This window comes from Numenius arquata, chromosome 1 (assembly GCF_964106895.1).
Source record: "Numenius arquata chromosome 1, bNumArq3.hap1.1, whole genome shotgun sequence".
Lineage (NCBI taxonomy): Eukaryota > Metazoa > Chordata > Aves > Charadriiformes > Scolopacidae > Numenius > Numenius arquata.
In genome coordinates, this window is record NC_133576.1 from 3,390,868 (window position 1) to 3,410,102 (window position 19,235).

Below are 19,235 nucleotides of genomic sequence, written 5' to 3' on the forward strand. Positions count from 1 at the left end.
AAGGAGACAAGTTTTCATCAGATCCCTTTTATGTCCTAACAGAAACGTAACAAATGACTGCTAGAAATAAGACTCTCCTCTGGTGTACAATCCCTTGAACAAGTGGCTGGCATTATCTTCCTGCCCTAACCATAATCCGAAGGCACAGTTTTCTTCAGTGGTGGCCAATAGCAGAGTATCTTTACCATTGAAGAAAGTGTCATCAGTACAAATCAGCCACATTACACCATGAAATCAATTCACATAAACATCCTGAGAAAATTGTCCTCCCTGTGTAATGTAGAAAGCATGACAGAAATCATTGAGAACATGATATTATAGGATTTTTTTTATTTTTTTTTGTTTTTATATTATTCATTTGTGTCCTTATGTATTTAACTGGGGTTCTCCAGTGGAAGTATATGTATATACCAACGCTGGGTGCAAACATGACCTTTCCTCTATAAAGGCAATCCATCCCAGTCAACCTAAGCACTTCCTGGTTGCAAAATCTTAGCAGAGATGCAATCATCCTCTACCTCAGCAAAATTGGGATAATAAAGGCAGCATTTCAAGATGCAATCAGGATCTCTAACCTAGACAAAATTTGTCATAAAACAGGCAACATCTCCATTTCAATGTAATTGTTTCAAGTAAATAAAGGATGAAACAATTGTCTTTTCTGAAAACTGTTAAGGAAAGCCTTTCACGAGGATGCTGACTTACAAGTACAGGCTGGGTAACATCACACATCTGAATCATACGTGAAATAGCTCCTAAACGTCCTAGTCTGTACCTTTGCGTATCAAATAAGACTTCACTGACTTTTTATACCATGGTGGGACATGTAGCAGCTCAGGATCTTCTTCATATACAGTTCAAACAATCACTCCCTTAAGAACAACAACTTCTAGAAAAAGATGGGTGATGAGAGGTGAAAGGGGGAGCAAGCAAAGGCACTTCAGATAAATGGAAGCGACAGACACTTCAGATTTTAACCTGCCATGCCTGAATCAACCTGAATAAACATTCTAAAAAAGCACCAGTTGCTTTTAGCCGTAACACATAAATCTGCAAGACAGGCATGATCTTTTTTGGGATAAGCAGCCTAGGAATAATCCTGTCAGCTTACTGCATGAGCTCTCTTCAGGCCACCCGTCCAAAATCACTCCTTCATGAGCACAGCTTCTTGCGTAATCAAGGAACACCGAGCAGTGACAGTCCATGCCCTGGGTACAGGCACAGATGTCTCTTTCACAGAGATCGATGTATGGCTCTGGATCAACTCGATGGTGGCACCGGGAGAAGGGCAAAGATGTTCTTAGCAGCTGGCAGGTTTCCATGACGCCCTGCATGACAAATGAGCAGCAAAGGTAGAAAGAGAGAGAGAAAAAGGAACAAAATTAGTTACCGTAGCCTCACGAAGAAGGAAGAAAACCCAACTGTTCCAAACACACTGTCACCACTGTTGTTAAATAATATCACGGTTATTATTTAACACCACCATGCAGTTAAATAGTCAATAGTCATAGTCAAGAGCTAGAGCTCATAGTCACGAGCTACATCCATTTATTCACCGCATCCATATATACACAGAGGTATGTTAATATACTGATTCTTATAAAATAGAGTGTCATATAAGGGACGTTTCATGCAGAAACATGTCATTCAACCAGCCACCAAATGGAGGGAAGCAAAGAACTGTTTCTTACCCAGTGAAGAACCAGATGGTGCCTGGAGTACCAAGGAAGACAGGCACAGCAAGGGAGAGGAACTTACGATTGGGGTACTTAGTAAGAAAAATGACCAGACCACCTTTTGGATAATGAAGGAACAGAGTAAGTTTCAGAGTGAAAGACTGAGTCTGACTGGAATCTGAGGAATCAAATTTGTTACCCAGTTCTGACTGCATGTTCCTGTCACTCCTGCTGGCTTGTCCAATGCATGACAGGTCAATTTAACTCAGATAAATAGCAGAAAAATAACCCAGGGAAGAAAAGCAATCTGTTCTGCTCTTGTGAGTTAAATCAGCATGGTGACAGCTAGTGTAAGGAGAGGACTGCACAGTGAGATGTTGGGGTTGGGTACCAAGACCTCTCCTGTCAGATAGCAGCAAGCTAAGATGAAACTTAGCTGTAGAACAAAACCTAAGGAAAAATTAATTTATGGCCAAGTTCACCAAGGGATGTTCCCAAATATAATGCGTACATAAGAGAAGGTCTGTCACGGTTCAATAAGCCTGAGGTCCTCAATGCAACTTTCTGAAATGATGGCACTGAGTCTAGATAAGTGGAAAAATGATTTTCTGATACAACCCCCGAGCACAAACAGTTGAAACATAACTTTATTCTACTTATTTGTCAGTGTTTTATATAAGCAGATGTAACCACGCTGTGTATTTCAGGTGTTACACATAGCATGGGGGCGGGGGGAGATGTTCTTCGCAGTAGTTCACAGTAACGATGCATTACTCCTGAATACCTTAACAAGCACCTGAGGTGACAGCACATACAAGATGCTGTGCTAAAAAAAAATTTAAAACAAAAAAAAAAAGATAAAGGAAAAGTTTTGTTTTCATTTTTGGGGAGGTAAAGAATGGGGACCAAAAAAAAAAAAAACTGAGTTCAGCAGACATCTAGATATCTTCTCTGAATGGCAGAGGGTATACCTGTATAGGAAAACTGCTGAGTAGAAAAGACTTTTTTTTTTTTGCTAAAGAGTGTTTTGTCCAGGTGATCAGCTAAAGCTAGTCCATGTCTGAACTGAGAGAGAAGTTCTTGTTTATGAAAACAAAGGAACCAGAAACATCTGGCCCATTAGGAATATATTCAGAGTTCAGCAAAGTGCTCAGTGAACAACCACATACACAAAGAGATTTTCCTCTTTCTGAGAAAGGCCTCAGGGAGCTTAAAGCAATACCGAGTGCCATTAGAGAGCTGAACATGATTGTCCTCCAGAAAACCAGCTCCAGCCTGGAATAATTCTGATGCCCAGATAGCAGCCACCATGCTGAACCAGCTGGAAAAAAAAGATTAGAAGGAAGGGAGCAGGAACTGCAGAAATGGTGGTTGGTGCTGCTCTAAGACTACACAGAAGTAGGGAAAGCTGAAAAAGTGCCCTAAGAGTGGAAGTAACAACAACAGAAGCAGCAGAAAAAAAAAGAAAGCTATTAAAGCAGCACTTCAAGATGAAACTGATAAAACCAAAAGTGAGCTGAGAGCCATTCAGAGGATGAGAAGTGCAGCAACTCCTGGATCAAAGACTTGATCCAGATACTATCAAATGCAAAAGAAAACCAGTATATGCAATAAGCCCCATTTAGGGGCCGTGTTAATAAGCATTCTTAATAAGGTAAAAGTCTTGTTAAAAAGGTAATACACCTCAACAGTTATGTTGCAATAGAAGTCAGACACTGTATATTCCACTAAACACAAGGTAATAGTAAAAGTAGCAGAAAATGATCTCTTATGACCATGTTTATTACATACCAGTAAATGTCAGATGCGTCAGGCCAAAAAAAAAAAAAAAACCACAACAAAAAAAAGGAGATTCCACCAAAAAAAATATATATATTAAAAGCCCTTCTTTTTTTCCCCTGTAGTGTTCTTTGGTCTTGGTCTTGCTCAGTAACGACATACCTAATGATTGAACTCTAGCTGATGATCAAGAAACTAGGCAGTGTGCGTTAGAAATCAACAAATAATTCATTTTCTCTATGTAAAATTTTCTTGCCATTCAAACTGCTTCAGATTTTCCAGTGACTTCATACATGAAGTTATAGCTGAAATTTTCTCAGCTTTTAGAGATATCTGAACTATTGAGACAAATTAACGGGCACAGGCTGAAATATGGGTAAATCCAATTAGATACAAAACCAAAAGAAGTTTTTACCATGAGGGTGGTCAAAGACTGGAACAAGTGTCCAGAGAGGCTGTGGAACCTTGGAGATATTTGAAAAATGAGTGGACAAGGCCCTGAGGAACCTGACCTGGCCCTGTTGCAAGCAGGGGGTTGGACTAGATGGTCTCCAATGGTGTCTTCCAACTTGAACCATTCTGCAAGTTACTTTTATTTTCTCTCCTTCCTCTCTTTAAAAGTCAGTGGCCAGGCTGAACTAAGAGAGGTCCTCGTTCTTCAGTTTAGGGGACATAGCACATATGTGGTGAGCACCAGATATTGGCAGTTTCACCCACTGCTGTAGCGTTCCTCCTCATGGATCGACAGTCCTGGAAGCGGCTCCACACAAAGAAACATCTAAATCCAAGAGACCAGGGAGTGAAGCCTCAGGCTGAAACAGTGCTTAGAGGTACAGGAGGCTGTAAGATTAAAACTAGCAGAACTGACTGCAGTACCCGAAATACAGGTGAAGGTCTTCAAACTTCTCCCTTGACTTCTGCATGAGTTCTATTTTAAGTGTTTCTTTAAATGGGTTGGCGGTGTCCTGGCACTGACAACCCCTAGCAACCGCAAACTTGCTGACCTTCTTTCTGCCCTAGTCCCACCACATAGAGCTGTAGGTGGAATTTCGTACATTCTTCCAATTTCTGTGGCATTGTTTTCTGCTGCTGCCTGAACTGCATTTGTCCATGGTTTAACTTTTTCCATTAAAGAGATAGAACCTTAAAAGTAAGAGAAGAAAGCAGAGATACCCTCTTGTTCCCTTGAATTTAAACCCTGTGGTATATACAGAAGTGTTTTTCCAGATCATTCAGGAAGGGTACATTTTGGTGACATAATTGGGTGTAGCTTTCAGAATACATCTTCTTTTGGTTCATGCAAAGGGATAATGATTTAATCTCCCATCTTTCCAAGCAAAAAGCATCCGAAGCCAATATGTTTAATACACCAAATGCTGGCTATATGTTTAAGGAAACATAATAACTAACGAGTCATTTCACTTGAATGTTGATTCAGCTAACTTGTGCATTTCAGGAGCAGAAAAACAAGATTTTAGATACAGCGAGCCTCGTGTTCACCCTTAAAATGTATTATAGTATCATATGTCCATGTTTTTGCTGGACCTGCTTGTGGTCCCTACCATTACAAATTACGGTCCAAAAGTTGAAAGCCTCCCCCACTTGCTTTCAGATCTGGGAATAAATGCATGTGGAATTACTCCAAGGGATGCGCGTGGGACTATTTCTTAACAACTGCAGCAAGAGTTGAAGTTCAGCAAGAGCAGCAATTAGTTGAGCTCTAATTTCAGCTTAGAATTTCAGTCACTTTCACATCTAACATGCTATAGGTATAGTTTCCTAATAAATAAATAAAAAACAAAAAAAACCCAAAACTCCAACAAACAAAGAATATAGTGAACTGTGGCTTCCATGCACCTATTAAAGGTGAAATCTAGAAAACAAACATAACATTTAAGAACACATAAATCAACTGTAATGCTTTAAAAAGGTCTGGGTTTGTTTTCAAGGCTGCCTCATAACCACAGTTATTCTCTTCACTCTGTTTTTATACTTCAAGATCCACGTTACCCATACGGTTGGTCATCTGAGAGGCTATTAGACTGCAGTACTTCACAGAATCACAGAATGATATGGGGTTGGAAGGGACCTCTGGAGATCATCTAGTCCAACCCCCCTGTCAAAGCAGGTCCACCCAGAACAGGTCCCACAGGAGCATGTCCAGGTGGGGTTTGAATGTCTCCAGAGAAGGAGACTCCACCACCTCCCTGGGCAGCCTGTTCCAGGGCTCTGCCACCCTCAAAGTGAAGAAGTTCCTCCTCGTGTTTAGGTGGAACTTCTTATATTCAAGTTTGTGCCCATTTCCTCTTGTCCTATCCCTGGGCACCACTGAAAAAAGACTGGCCCCATCCTCTTGACACCTTCCTGTTAAGTATTTATCAGCATTGATCAGATCCCCCCTCAGTCTTCTCTTCTCCAGACTAAAAAGACCCAAGTCCCTCAGCCTTTCCCCATAAGAGAGATGCTCCAGGCCCCTAAACATCTCTGTAGCCCTCTGCTGTCCCCTCTCCAGCAGTTGCCCATCCTTCTTGAACTGGGGAGCCCAGAACCGGACACAGTACTCCCTAAATCATCACATCTGAGTGGTGAAAAAATGGATCGGTCAACACAGAGATGCCCATTGTTTTTTTGGTAACTATTTAAACAGCAGCAGGAGAGGGCAGGGCATGGTAGGGAGGCTGAGGCTGAGGCTCCCTCCCTCCAAGACTACCCGGTTCGGCACGCTCTCCAGATCACAAGACAAGGTAGCCAACAGGCAGCTCCACCGTCCAGATACCAAGCTGCATCCAGCCTTAGAAACGGAATGCGTATGTTTGAAAAGAAAACGTATCTGCTGGCAGAGCAGTAGTCAAACTCATGGAAGCGCATACGCGCTTTGGAGGTGGAGGGCAGGGAGGGGCCCAGAGCAACAGCCTGAGAGCAGAGTCAAGACCTTCAGCTGACACAGGGTACCATTAATCAAGACAAGAGCTCTCCTTTCTTAAAGGAGACAAAATTGCCTGTGTTTTCTATTATTTAAAGATAAAAGAGCAACAGGGCTTTCCGATTTCACTGCACCCTGCAGAGAAGTCAGAAGCCATCTCTCCAAGGATGCTGCCGGGGAGCGGGGAAGAGAGGGCAAAGAAAACTGCAGATCTACCCTGAGTGGGGGGACGGGGGCAGGAGGACAGCACTGAACCAAAGCTGTTGTTTTCCTCACCTAGCAGCTGACTGCCCGGCGGGGAGGGAGCCTGGGAGATGGGGGAGATTTACATTCCTGAAGCTGAAGCAAGCAAACAAAGCAGGCTATTAAAAAGCCCTACATTCTTCAGCAGGCACTCCTTTGGCTGGACTTCTATTAATAGCGCTGTGTTTACTCTTGCACAGTGAATAAATTAAGCCAATGTTAAATGCTGTGAGCTCATGAACTCGCACAAGAGAGAAGATAATTTCATGCAGTTTGCAGGAGAGCAAACTTTATCCAAGCATCAGTATTTAACATGATCTGTTTAAAACTCGCATTAGTCGCAGTCTACCCATCAGATGGGATTTGGTCCTGCATGCCACTCCCTGGCCTCAGTTGCAATGTTGACATTTTCTAAACATTAAACTTGCCTGAATAGATAAAATTCCAGTGGCCAGAACCAGTCACAAGATCCAGCCCTGCTCCAGAGCTGTAAGCAGGTTTAAAAGGCAGTCCTGTCCCTCCAAAGACATCTCAGCTAGGTTGAAGCCCCTCACGCTTGGGTCACATCCTCGGCACCGTGCACCATTACTCAAGTTCAGTCAGTCCAGACCCCAACAGAAACGCCCCCCGCACGGGCTGGAGATCTTCAACCTGGAATCACGTCTGTGTTTCCTCAGCCAAGTTTGCAGGCTGCAAGGCTGAAGCTGCAGTGCTAAGGGACTCAAGCACGCTTTGCTGAATTTCAAAACACGTCTAATGCAAGCCTTCCTGTTCAGAAGTTTAGCAGAACTGTAAATAGTCAGAAGTTTGCAAGCTTGTCCGAGTCTTAGCTTCATTCAGCTAACTAGGAAACCAGCCTTCCAATATCTGAAGGGAGCCTACAGGAGAGCCGGAGAGGGACTCTTTGTCAGGAAGTGTAGTGACAGGACAAGGGGTAACGGTTTTAAATTGGAAGAGGGGAGATTTAGATTAGATATTAGGAGGAAATTCTTTACTGTGAGGGTGGTGAGACACTGGAACAGGTTGCCCAGGGAAGTTGTGGATGCCCCATCCCTGGAAGTGTTGAAGGCCAGGCTGGATGGGGCTTGGAGCAACCTGCTCTAGTGGAGGTGTCCCTGCCCATGGCAGGGGGGTTGGAACTCGATGATCTTTAAGATCCCTTCCAACTCTAACCATTCTATGGTTCTATGATTCCAAGTAGCCATAGAGCAGATATGTTCCAGGAAGTGCTACTACTCTTGAGAAATTATTTCTGCCTAATTTAACAAGTCTCGGTCTACAGGAGCTTGTATAGCAAGAAATTAAGAGCTACATTTTGGCATCAGTTACTCTGTCTAAATCTAAACCTGGCCCCCACCAGGTCATTCTGATTTGCAACAGATTACATCAGATGCAAACCCTCAATGGATGAAGGCTCAATTTACCACAACAATCATAACCTGTAATACCACATGCAGTCAGTACACACTTCTCCCCCAACTGATGACCATATGTGTACGTCTGTCCTGTGTCTGTGGAAACAAGGAACATGTTTATACTTATAAAAGAAGAGAAGAAAAAGGTTGATGCAGCAAAGAGGATTGCAGGTTTGGCTGAGACAAGCAGTTCTGTGTTTCTTTAACAAATCAGAGCTGCTATCTCTATGCACAGCTGAAGGAACCTCCTCCTGGCAAGAGAAATGGCCTGGTGGCCCAGAGCCTTTGCAACACCTGAAGAGAACACCTCCTCTGTCAAAAACAGACTGGCCAAAGCATCTTCCCACTCTGGTGACTCCCAGGTATATGAACTGCAACACATTCACAAATACTATTTGTGGTGGTGGTGCCCACAGAGGCTTCCCTGCTGGCGCAATCAGAGAGGGAATTAACTACCTCATTCTACGGGTACCACTTAAACACACCTTTCCCACATAAAACCAAAGTTTCTTTGGCAGAACTCACACTTTGGGCTCAAATCGTTGGTTTCTTTATCTGTTCAACGTTTGTGTGTTGGGTTTGGGGGTTTTGGGGTGAGAGGGAGAGGGGGATATATGTGCTACAGCTTTAGAAGGAACAGTGGCAGGGTGCAGTAGGAGAGAAAAATTGCATTCACTAACTAGTGAGTGAACTGTTCCTTTCTTAAGATTGCAGTAAATAAGACATCAGCTGTAACATGCAACTTCTGAGGTCACTTCTCTACAGCACTGGGCAGCCCAACACAGAAATCTTCCTGCAAGCACCAGCCGGAGTCTGCAGGGAGGACATATAGTTATTAGCTCAGGAACCACAAGCGCACAGCTGTATCCCGCATCCAGCTCCAGCCCCACACTGGCTCATGGAGAAGCTGGGAGTGCCCTCAGAGAGCACAGGCGTGTGTTGCAGATGTGCCACTTCCACCTTCTGCCTGCACCTGACCCTGCTGCACCACAGCAGGGACTTACATATGGCCAGGCCACCACCAGCCCTGTGGTTAACTCCTGCCAGGCTGGACAATATGCCACACACCTTGTTCCAGTGCAGCAGCAAGAGCAGCGCCCAGTATAGCTATCTCAGATCACACTGCACCTCATAAACCCCAAACAGGTATCTCTCACACATTACATCCTAACCACTTGTCGGGAGAGGACCATGTTAGGTACAGACATGGATTCAAGGAAACATTCCTTCTGCTAATGGGCAGGCAAGCTGCCTGCAGGTAGGGGAGGACCGAAACCAGAATGGTATCTTGTGGCACCAACCTTCTCTGCAATATCAGATGAAATGTTGCAGGTGTTGCTTGGAGTCTGCACTCTCTTGCACCGCTTGTTTTCACTGTGCAAAGCCCAGGAGTTTGCAAAATCATAACTGTTTCCCACAAGGGTCCCTGCAAATGAAAAAGAAGAGAAGCACATGGCTGTTCAGGGGTCTGAGCAACTTGTAGTCATTATTAGCTACTATCAGAGTGACAGTCTGGTGAAAGCTGTTTTTAAAAATAAAAACTGTCATACCAAATGAATTTCTAATCCAAGTAGATTCAACAAGGCCAAGTGCAAGCATGTGGGTCACATCAATCCCAAGCACAAACACAGGCTGGGCAGAGAATAGATTGAGAACAGGCCTGACGAGAAAGACTTGGTGGTGTTGGTTGATGAGAAGCCCAACATAAGCCAGCAATGTGGGCTTGCAGCCCAGAAAGCCAACTGTATCCTGGGCTACATCAAAAGAAACACGGCCAGCAGGTCGAGGGAGGTGATTTTCCCCCTCTACTCTCATGAGATCCTACCTGGAGTACTGCATCCAGCTCTAGGACCTCCAACCTAAGAAGGACATGAACCTGTAGGAGTGTGTCCAGAGGAGGGCCCCACTAAAATGATCAGAGGTCTGGAGCACCTCTCCTATGAGGACAGGCTGAGAGAGCTGGGGCTGTTCAGCCTGGAGAAGAGAAGACTCCAGGGAGACCTTATAGCAGCCTTCCAGTATCTAAAATGGGCCACCAGGAAAGATGAGGAGGGACTCTTTATCAGGGGATATAGCGATAGGACAAGGGGTAACAATTTTAAACTGAAAGAGGGGAGATTTAGTTAGATATTAGGAAGAAAATTTTCACTGTGAGGGTGGTGAGACACTGGAACAGGTTGCCCGGAGAAGCTGTGGATGCCCCATCCTTGGAGGTGTTCAAGGCCAGGCTGGATGGGGGTCTGAGCAACCTGCTCTAGTGGGAGGTGTCCCTGCCCATGGCAGGGGGGTTGGAACTAGATGATCTTTAAGGTCCCTTCCAACTCTAACCATTCTATGATCTTATGGCTGTAGAAAAGTCACTTTCAGTCATCTGGACTGACTCCTGCACAGGACCTCTCTGAGCCCAAGGACAGACTAAAGCCTGCAGAAGGCAGCTCCCAGCACTTCTCACACGTATTTGAACATTGTAGGAGTTACTTGCTGGTCAGCTATAATCTGCAGAAGCCTAAGCATACCTACACATTTTCCTACTATTTAAAACTTGTCAATGCACCATGAGACATTATTAGAGAGGCTGAAACTAAATCTTGTTTGCGAAGAAACCTAACATACACAACAATTTCTTGGGCCCACGATCTTACTGTCTAGGCTGTCCTGAAACATGCTCCTCTGCCCTATTACAAGCAACTCCTGGCCCAGACTTGGCAAGATCTGCACCCACTTTGCCTAAAAGCAAAACTGAAGGAGTTAATCCGTACAGCTGCTGCTTCCCGGGAGGTGCAAGCCTTGTCTCCGCTTCTCTTGTTCCATCCTTCTGAGAAGGGGGATCCTCCCAGAAAGGGAATGTTCCCTCCTCCCCCTTTTGCTTCCCATGACCTGGCTGATTAGAGGACTACTTCTGCTTTCTTCTGAGGGTACCTGCTACAAAACACTTAATGTCATGGCTCTCTTTTAGTTCTGTAACCTTGTTTTTAAAACTTTACTCTGTTGCATGTGAGAATATAAATTGCTACTGTTAACACATTCCCAAGACATGCAGAGAATATGTTGAAATATGGCCCTGACTGTATCTGAAAAACAAGAGATGCTTCCAAATATCTCTACATAATATTTGTATTATATATCATTATATATATAACAAAAATGTCATTGAGATACCTGCTGTACGTTAAATATAAACACACAGAATATACAGAACACTAAAACTGTTTCTAAACTAAAGGTTAGTCATAAAAACTACACCAGGAATTCTAAGGGGGATGTAATAAAGCCAGTAGACTTCAGTAGAGCTTGGTTTGTCAACCTGAACTTAGGGGCTCGTAAATGTAGTACACCTTAGGCCCACAGCAGATGTCAAAGGAGGAAGACCCCAAGGAAAGATGACAGTTAAAAGGTGGTAAACGGCGTGAAATTTTCATCTACGGAGCCAGGACTGAGCACAGGAAAAAAAAAACACAGCAACAAGAAGAACACAACCCTTTAGTTTACCACAAATTGTAAAGATTAAGGTAACGATGAAATCTAGTCTGATGAGAAGCGAGATGCCAACTTAAATGCATCCCCTTTTATTTGCACAAATGCAGTCTTACACTAACAGTTGTACAATAAGAGATGGGCTCCACTCTGAACGCAGGTCCGTGTTGAGATTCCTACAGGCAGGTACCACCAGATCCTCATTTACCCACAAGTTAAGATTTGAAGGTTGGGACAACTGTTGGACCTGAAATGTTGTTTTTTCATTTCTCCCTCTCCATTAGATTTTTTTTCTTCTGTGGCACATGTAAATGTATACTTCTTACGCAGTTCTTTTATGGAAAGTTTGTATAATACTATTTTAACTCTTTTGCTGTATTCTATAATTAACACTTTCAAGTAAATTTTTTTCAAAATAAATAATTTCAAAATTTCTGCAGGGTTGTTTGTGGGTTTTTTTGGAACCTCCTCTTCAAACCCTTGTGTTGACAGCACCTGCCTGTATATTAGCAGACCATTCCACAGGCACAAGCAATTTGGCAAAAACTTGCCAGGGCAGATTTTCCTCCTTGCAAAGCCCTGGGGCTCTTAAACCAAGCTACAAGCTGTTTGGAACAGGCGATACTTGATAGAATTGGGTTTGCTCAATAGCTCGAGGTCCTGCCCCAGGTAAGCCTCCTCAACATACAACAGTAAAAATCTAGGATAATAATGAGTTAAGAGAGATCAGCTGACAGCGTATTTTTCCTGTGATTTGCCCAGTGTAGCCATAAGTGACCTATGGCAACACAGAAAGGGCTGGAGAGGCACCATGACTTTAAAATGAGAGTGCTGCAAAACTTTGCAAGCGCGTTTGCCAGCCTTCTTTTCGCCATAAACATTGTCCTCAACACTAAACAACACAGTCACTACAGACACAGGGTATCTCACTGAATATCATCAGTTATTATTTCCCATAATACAGATTCAGAGGAACCTGTACTTTCCTTGAATGAGCAGCTTTACAAGCATGCAGCAAGATGCAACTGCATACTCCTGAAAAGGTGAAAAGCAGTTGAATTAGAGGTTTCACAGACCATCAGAAAAGCTCTAACGTGAAAGTTTGAAGTGACTCTGGGGCCGCTGAGCTGCTTAACTAATTGGGGGCATGGGGATAAGTTATTTCTGCAGAGGGCTACTTTGGAGAAGACTCTTCAACACATACTCTGCGTTACATGCCCTATCGATCAGTGTGATGATTCTCAAACACTTCATCTACTTGATGAGGCTGCAGGAAGAAAAGCAGGAAGGGAGAACTCTCCCTGGCACATCTGACTGCTCCATGTGGAGGGAAGAGCAGTGACCACCAGCGCTGCCTTTTACTTGACGCCTCCATTTCCTTCTGCTGAAGGACACAAGGGGGTAGGAAAGGATAGGTGGTAGAAGGGATGACACAACAAAAGCAGCTTAAAGATGCATGTGATTTTTAAGCACACAGGTGATACCATCAACAGAGCAGCTGGGCAGCTCAGCTGCTTAGTCTGGCACCGCACACCCACCAGGCAGCATGACTGCCTTCCTCTCCTACCATCCTTTTGACAACCTGATTCTTCCTTAAGAGGCCTTTTGGTTTAGCTGAGCAGTCTTCCCTCCCCCTAATGAGAAGCTCTCAATTTGATTTCAACCTGTCCTGAATCTTTATCGATTCCTGCCACAGCATCTCAGGTATAAACATCTTGGATGTGTCTCTCTCCACCTTTCCCCATCCCTCCCCTGAGCATTCACAGTGCACAGTCTCCTTGCTCAGGCAGACTCACAACAGACTTCTGTTTTTCTTCAGTTCCCACCATGCTTGGTTTTTCTTCTTTGTCTAAGCAGCAAGGTTTCTGGAGAAAAAAGTCCTAGCCAGGGCTCATCGGAGGCCTGCACCCAGAAATCCTCCGGGTGGGATTTTTTCCTAAAGCACTTATTTTGCTTAAGTCTTGCAGGGAGCACACTGAAAATATATTTTTGTCATAAAATGTAATTAATACAAAGTTGGATCCAAGACAAGTGCTTGAAGGACCAGTGCCTGACACAGGCCATAGTACAGACTGGTACCAACATGTATATGTGTAGATGTGGCACTTCAGGGCATGCTGTAGTGGCCAAGATTGTGGGGGTCTTTTGTGTGTGTACGGTTGGACTCGGTGATCTCAGAGGTCCTTTCCAACCATGAAGATTCTATGATTCTATGTGAACTGCATGCTCGGCAGCCAAGACCCCCAGGCAGCTAGTTAGCGTGCAGTCTCCTTTTAGGATAAAAGATGGGTTCAGGTGGTAGCTGTTAAAGCACAACCCAAATCTCATCTTCTCCCTATGTCCCAGAAGCATCTCACCACTTTGATGACCCTGCTAAGGTCCTCCAGGAAAGGGCTGTGCACCAACCACCTCAGCAGCGGGTAGGGCCTCCATGGGCATTCTGTTGGACTGCTTTAGTGCTCTAACTGCTGCCCTCATGCCTCTGTCTCCTTGGAGAGAAAAAACCAACCAACCAACAAAAAAAAAAAAAAAAAACACCCCACACCAAAACCAAACAAACCAAACCCACACACCACATAGATATGTTTTGGACAACACTTCCCCCCTGCCTTTTTTTTTTTTTTGGTCAGAACAGTTGCTTTCACTTATCTGATCTTCAGATAGATGTTCACTCTTGACAGAAAAATCAGTGTTCACTATGATATCTGGGTCTTAAAATCACCAGTTCCTTTTGAAACTTGAAACTGGTTTGCTGCTTGTTTACTTTGAGATTGGTGATCAGGCAAAGCGAAGCATTACCGATAACCACTTTGCACTTAAGGCACACGAGCAGGAGGCAGGAACCCTGGCCTCCCTCCCTGGACCTCCTGCAGATTTTCCATAGGGCCACGGGCCCATCAGGTTGACTCTCCCAGAGTCTGTTAACTCATCTGTAAAATACATGCAAGAACTTGTTCAAGACGCTACAGTACTGTGAGTAGAGGTGTGTAAACTTTCGCATGTTAGTTATCTACCAAGCAACGGGATTTTTTTGTTTGGTAGGGGGTGTTTTTGTTTTTACGCAGTTTCACATGCTTTAGTACGTGGTTCCAGACAAGCAAAACTATTGGCAAAGTTGGCCAACAACTGATCCATAGTTTGAACAAAATTAATGATATGAAATATTGAAGTAATGGGCTATAAAGTCTTTCCTGCTCTCCCTGGTTCAATGAATACGAAATTGATAATATTCAGCACAAGAGAGGGAAAGAGCTATCTCCAAAACTCTACAGCCCAGTGATGAAGGCATGCTCCTCACAATAAAATGTCTAACTTTGATTCCAAACTCTACATAAAGCAGAGTGGGTTATGAATGCAGGTTTCTTGTATCTCAGATGAAGGTTATGTAATGAAGACAGGTACAAGGCAAGTCTTATTTATCTGTACTGTTTATAAATGATAGCTAAATTTCCTTGGGAATCTATCCCCTTTGCTTTCAAATTAAAATGCAAGAAAGAAAATTAGACTATTTTCTTAGGCCAAAAAAGAACTCTAAAACTTGCCTAAAATCAAAAATTACTGATATCCTTTAAAATGCCAAGAAATTTGGATTTCAGAGTGACCAAAACTTTTCTTTTTTTAGGAAAAAAAAATAAATATCTGCACTACCATCACTATGAGTCTGGAACATGCTTTAAAAGCTCCTGATAACAGGTACTGCACACAAGGAAATTGCATATTCAGTAATATACATTCATACTACTTCTAGAACGAAAACATTACCTGAAACAGCAGATTTTTCTATGCAGATACTGTCTGCTTCTACCTATTTAACCTATATTCACTCTCCAGTGGCATCATATATTCTGTATTTCAGCAGCTTAAAAGGCTGGAATATGTTGCTAGTGGCTGGAGCAGGCTCAGAACATCAAACCTTTATCCAAAATTAGCCATTTATCATTAATGTCCTTGTAATTTAAAGACAGAGTCCTAGAAATACACTTCCTGCCAGAGCCAAGAAAAGCATAACGGGGCACTGGATTAATTTGGATTGGGTTTTTTTCTTTCCATAATGCTAGAAATGTGTAACATGCACAAATAACAAAATGATGGATAAATTTCCCTGTGTTGGACTTGAATGAGCTCTTTTTCACAAATGAACTTTAATGATGACCTAGACATTCAAGTGCCTATCGCAGCAGCATCACTGTGAGGCAGCCCAATGATAAGAGTACTAGGCAAAGACAGGCTACAGGCACACAAATAACCTCCATGAGCTGCTGCCTCTCTCACTGGGGAGAGATTACCTTACCCTTTCTGCAAGATAAGGGCATGCCCTTCGACCACTAATATGCTGCAAAGCTATAGGGCTTTGCGTGCATGCCCCGTGGAGATTCCAGAATAAAATTTTCCGTGTGGTGTCGGATCTCCTCTGTAGTATTATGTAAGTCATCTCTTCTGGCCCGTGCTTGGACCCCAATGGTAAAATGCCCACGGCAATGATCATGAGACTCTCATATGCCACAGGCTGAAGGCTGCCAAATAGATCAAATCTGAGCACCTAGAAAGGACTCCAAGTTTTTGATACGAGCAAAGGCTGGCAACCAGTTAGAAGTGTATGATGATGTCAGAAAGCAGAGCCCGTTCAATTACCAAATCTTGGAAGCATTCACAGGATTGGCTATGAAGGATCAGAGCCTAGCCAGCAGGAAAAAGCAGAGGAGAAGTCAACTCCTTCATTAGGATCTAGGTCAAAAACAAACAAACAAAAAACTCTGGAAAGCTTCTGAGAACTTTGTTTTTATATATTAGTTATGCTTAAAGTGTGAGAAAAAACTCTCAAGGGGCAGCTGGCTTGTTTTTACTGCCAAACCCCGTAGACAAGCAACCATGTACAATATAATCAATCTTGTTTGTAAGTCTCGACAGGACATGGGTACTTCTCTGCAGGATGAACTAGTTTAGTAACCAACTATGTCAATGAGAGTGACTCAGTACGCCATCCTCTCTCTGTTTCTGCAACTCTGAAACCTACTGGGAAGGCTGTTTTGGGGTTTTTTTTGAGGTTCAAGAGCTACTGCCTAAGGCTACTACCTTCAAAGCTGGGTCCTACCAATGTTAATTTGCTAGGGTATCACAGCTTGAGACACGTCACTGAGACCTCCAGGACCTCAATAACTGAGCATCAAAAGTGTATACAGAATCAACGTGTGTTATCCTCTCATCTGACTATCAGTTCTCTGTTTGCACAGCAAAACACAGTGAGGAGTCATAAGAGTGGCATGACAATGGCACAGGATTGGAGAGATTATAGAACATGAGTATAAATACACGAAGAGAAAAAAGGAAAACAATTACACACTGTTCACTAAGTTTAAACACCCTTTCCTTCACGCCTCCTTTATTTACTTGCTGTTAAGTGCTAATGTCCAGGAATACAGCAGGTGCTTCACCTCTTATTTCAACACCACCCCAAAACAATCCAAATATAATTAGTGAAATTCCATATCATAATCCACTTTCTTAGGAGAAAACCAAACTAACCCTCTGTGTTATTAAACCACAATATCTTTTTGTTTCTAAAACATGAATAAATCATGTTTTCAACACAAATATTGCTATTTTTTTGAAACCGTGACAAAACATGTGATGCTACGCGAAAGACAGTGTTTAGGGGCTAGAATTCTATCTATGACAACTCTGATTTCTTCACAAATTTGGGATCTTGTCCTCTGGTGCCACAAAGAAACCCTAGAAATGGGCCGTCGAATCACATGAGTTTCTTACTATGTAAGCAGATGTGAAGATGATACAAAAGTACTGCATTAGCTTTTAAACTGTGAAACAGAAGATACTTCAGCTACAGACCTCTTTCCATCACAGTAGTTCTTATAGGTTCCACTTCTACAAGGCAAAGACTATTAGCAACCAGATAGGTCACTATTTCAGCGTGAAACAAAACAGTTTAAGGGCTATTATATCTTGAGGTGCCTGCTCAACCTTTAAAAAAATAACTGGAGGAAGGTTTAAAACATCTCGGCTATCTGACAAGCTCATTGGCGATAGCACAATACCTGATGCATAACCCCTAGCATCATCTCTCTTCCTTTGCCTCTGACATTCAGATCTGCATAGTCCTCCCCAGGGGTTTCCTGATCAGAGCCTGTAATCTTGGCAACATCATTAGATTGCTGTCTTTTTCCTTTGCTCGCTGTGCTCCCATTGCATATTGAAGCTCAAAGATCTTATCGTATTTATTATCAATACAAATCCAGCCCAGAAATGTATCTAATGGGTTAGAACTGAGGGCCCGATCTGATAAATCAAAATATGACCAGATTTTAACAGGAAGCAATGGACACATCAGCAGGAGAGCTCAGTCTGCCAGCAACCTTAAGGTAACCCTTCACTGCCTTCAGATTGCTAAGTCATTACACCAAGCTCATGTCCTGGGTTGGGTTGACCTTTACGAGATCTAATCAGGCTAAAAGGAGAACAAATGAAAACTGCAGTGGGTAAACTACTTCACAGGTTGCCAATAGGCTGCCCACACCTTTCATTTAAAGAATATTACCTCTCCCAGCTGCTTGTGCTGCCCCTAACCTGGAAGTTAGCTTCAACAGTTTAAAAAAAAAAAAAAAAGAGAAAAAATGCTATGAATTAATCAAAAGCTGGTTTTACTTGGAGCAAGTTAAGAAACGCTCACATGAACCACCCTGCCAGCAGAGCTGCCAAGGAGACAAACAACGCGTGGGCGTCGTGACGTCCCTCACTGATACAACAAATTCAAGTATAATTAAGTCTAATTCCTTCTAAATTCGTTTAAGTGAAAGGTCTATTGTATCAGAGAAAAAAAATTGGCAGAATTGTTGAGATACAATTCTATTCTTCAGGCTAAAGTCACAGATATGTATGTCCATGCGGGTTACAGAAGTCAGGGCCTTTCTCACACAGTAAGAGCTATGCATGTTCTCTGTCACCTTCTCTATTATTTTTCAGCTCTCCCGAGCAGTGACCCTGCCATGCACTTCATTACACTCAAAAATCTGTGGTTGTGAAAGGACTGCTTTTTTTAAGAGGGAGGATACAATCTCCAGCATGTTAAACAAATACAGCATGAAACACATTTACACACGAGCAGAAGGGATTCTTCTACATTTGAAAAGTCCAACGCAATACAGTCTCCTTTTCTCCTCCTGCTTTTTATAAGAGCCTCATTCCTATTTATTGTCTCAAGAAAAATATTTAAACTTCAGATCTCGACATATTCAGACATCGAGGTATCCAAGCCTTGCCAAGCAATTCTGTGAGCTGAGTTTGTTTCTTATCATTTACATTGCTGAAGGACTGATCAATCATTTTAACACACTATGAAATCTGTTTTTTTCTGTACATTGAAGCTAAGCTTATGTATCCCAAGCCTCAGGAAGACACATCACTGGAGCATGGCCAGGCTCTTTCCCAAGTTGCTTTATCTCCCCTTTCTATTTTCTGTATCATTTATTTTTAATACATACTTTACATTATCAATTTAAGATATTAATGCATTAACTAACTTTACTCTAAACCCTTCCTCCTCAGGTAAGTGCTAAGAATTAAAAGACACACTGAAATACCACAAATCAAGATCTGTCCTTCAAAGTCATATTCAGGACTTTTCCAAAACGCTTAGTCTTCACCCACACTGGCAGACTGCATAAAGGTGTACAGAGCAGCAAAAGCAGTCTTGTCTCTCCCTCTTATTAG

At 42.9% G+C, this 19,235-nt stretch overlaps 1 protein-coding gene across 1 annotated transcript in view; it reads right to left on the bottom strand.

Moving 5' to 3' along the window:
* The window catches only part of VWF (von Willebrand factor), a 145,593-nt gene that overhangs the window by 121,300 nt on the left and 5,058 nt on the right, over positions 1-19,235 (bottom strand). Inside the window, exons 6-7 of the mRNA XM_074168927.1 lie at positions 9,338-9,462; positions 1,112-1,328 (exon numbers count right to left, since the gene is read on the bottom strand). Of these exons, the coding sequence (XP_074025028.1) occupies positions 1,112-1,328; positions 9,338-9,462 (342 nt within the window). The remainder of the gene's footprint in view (positions 1-1,111; positions 1,329-9,337; positions 9,463-19,235) is intronic.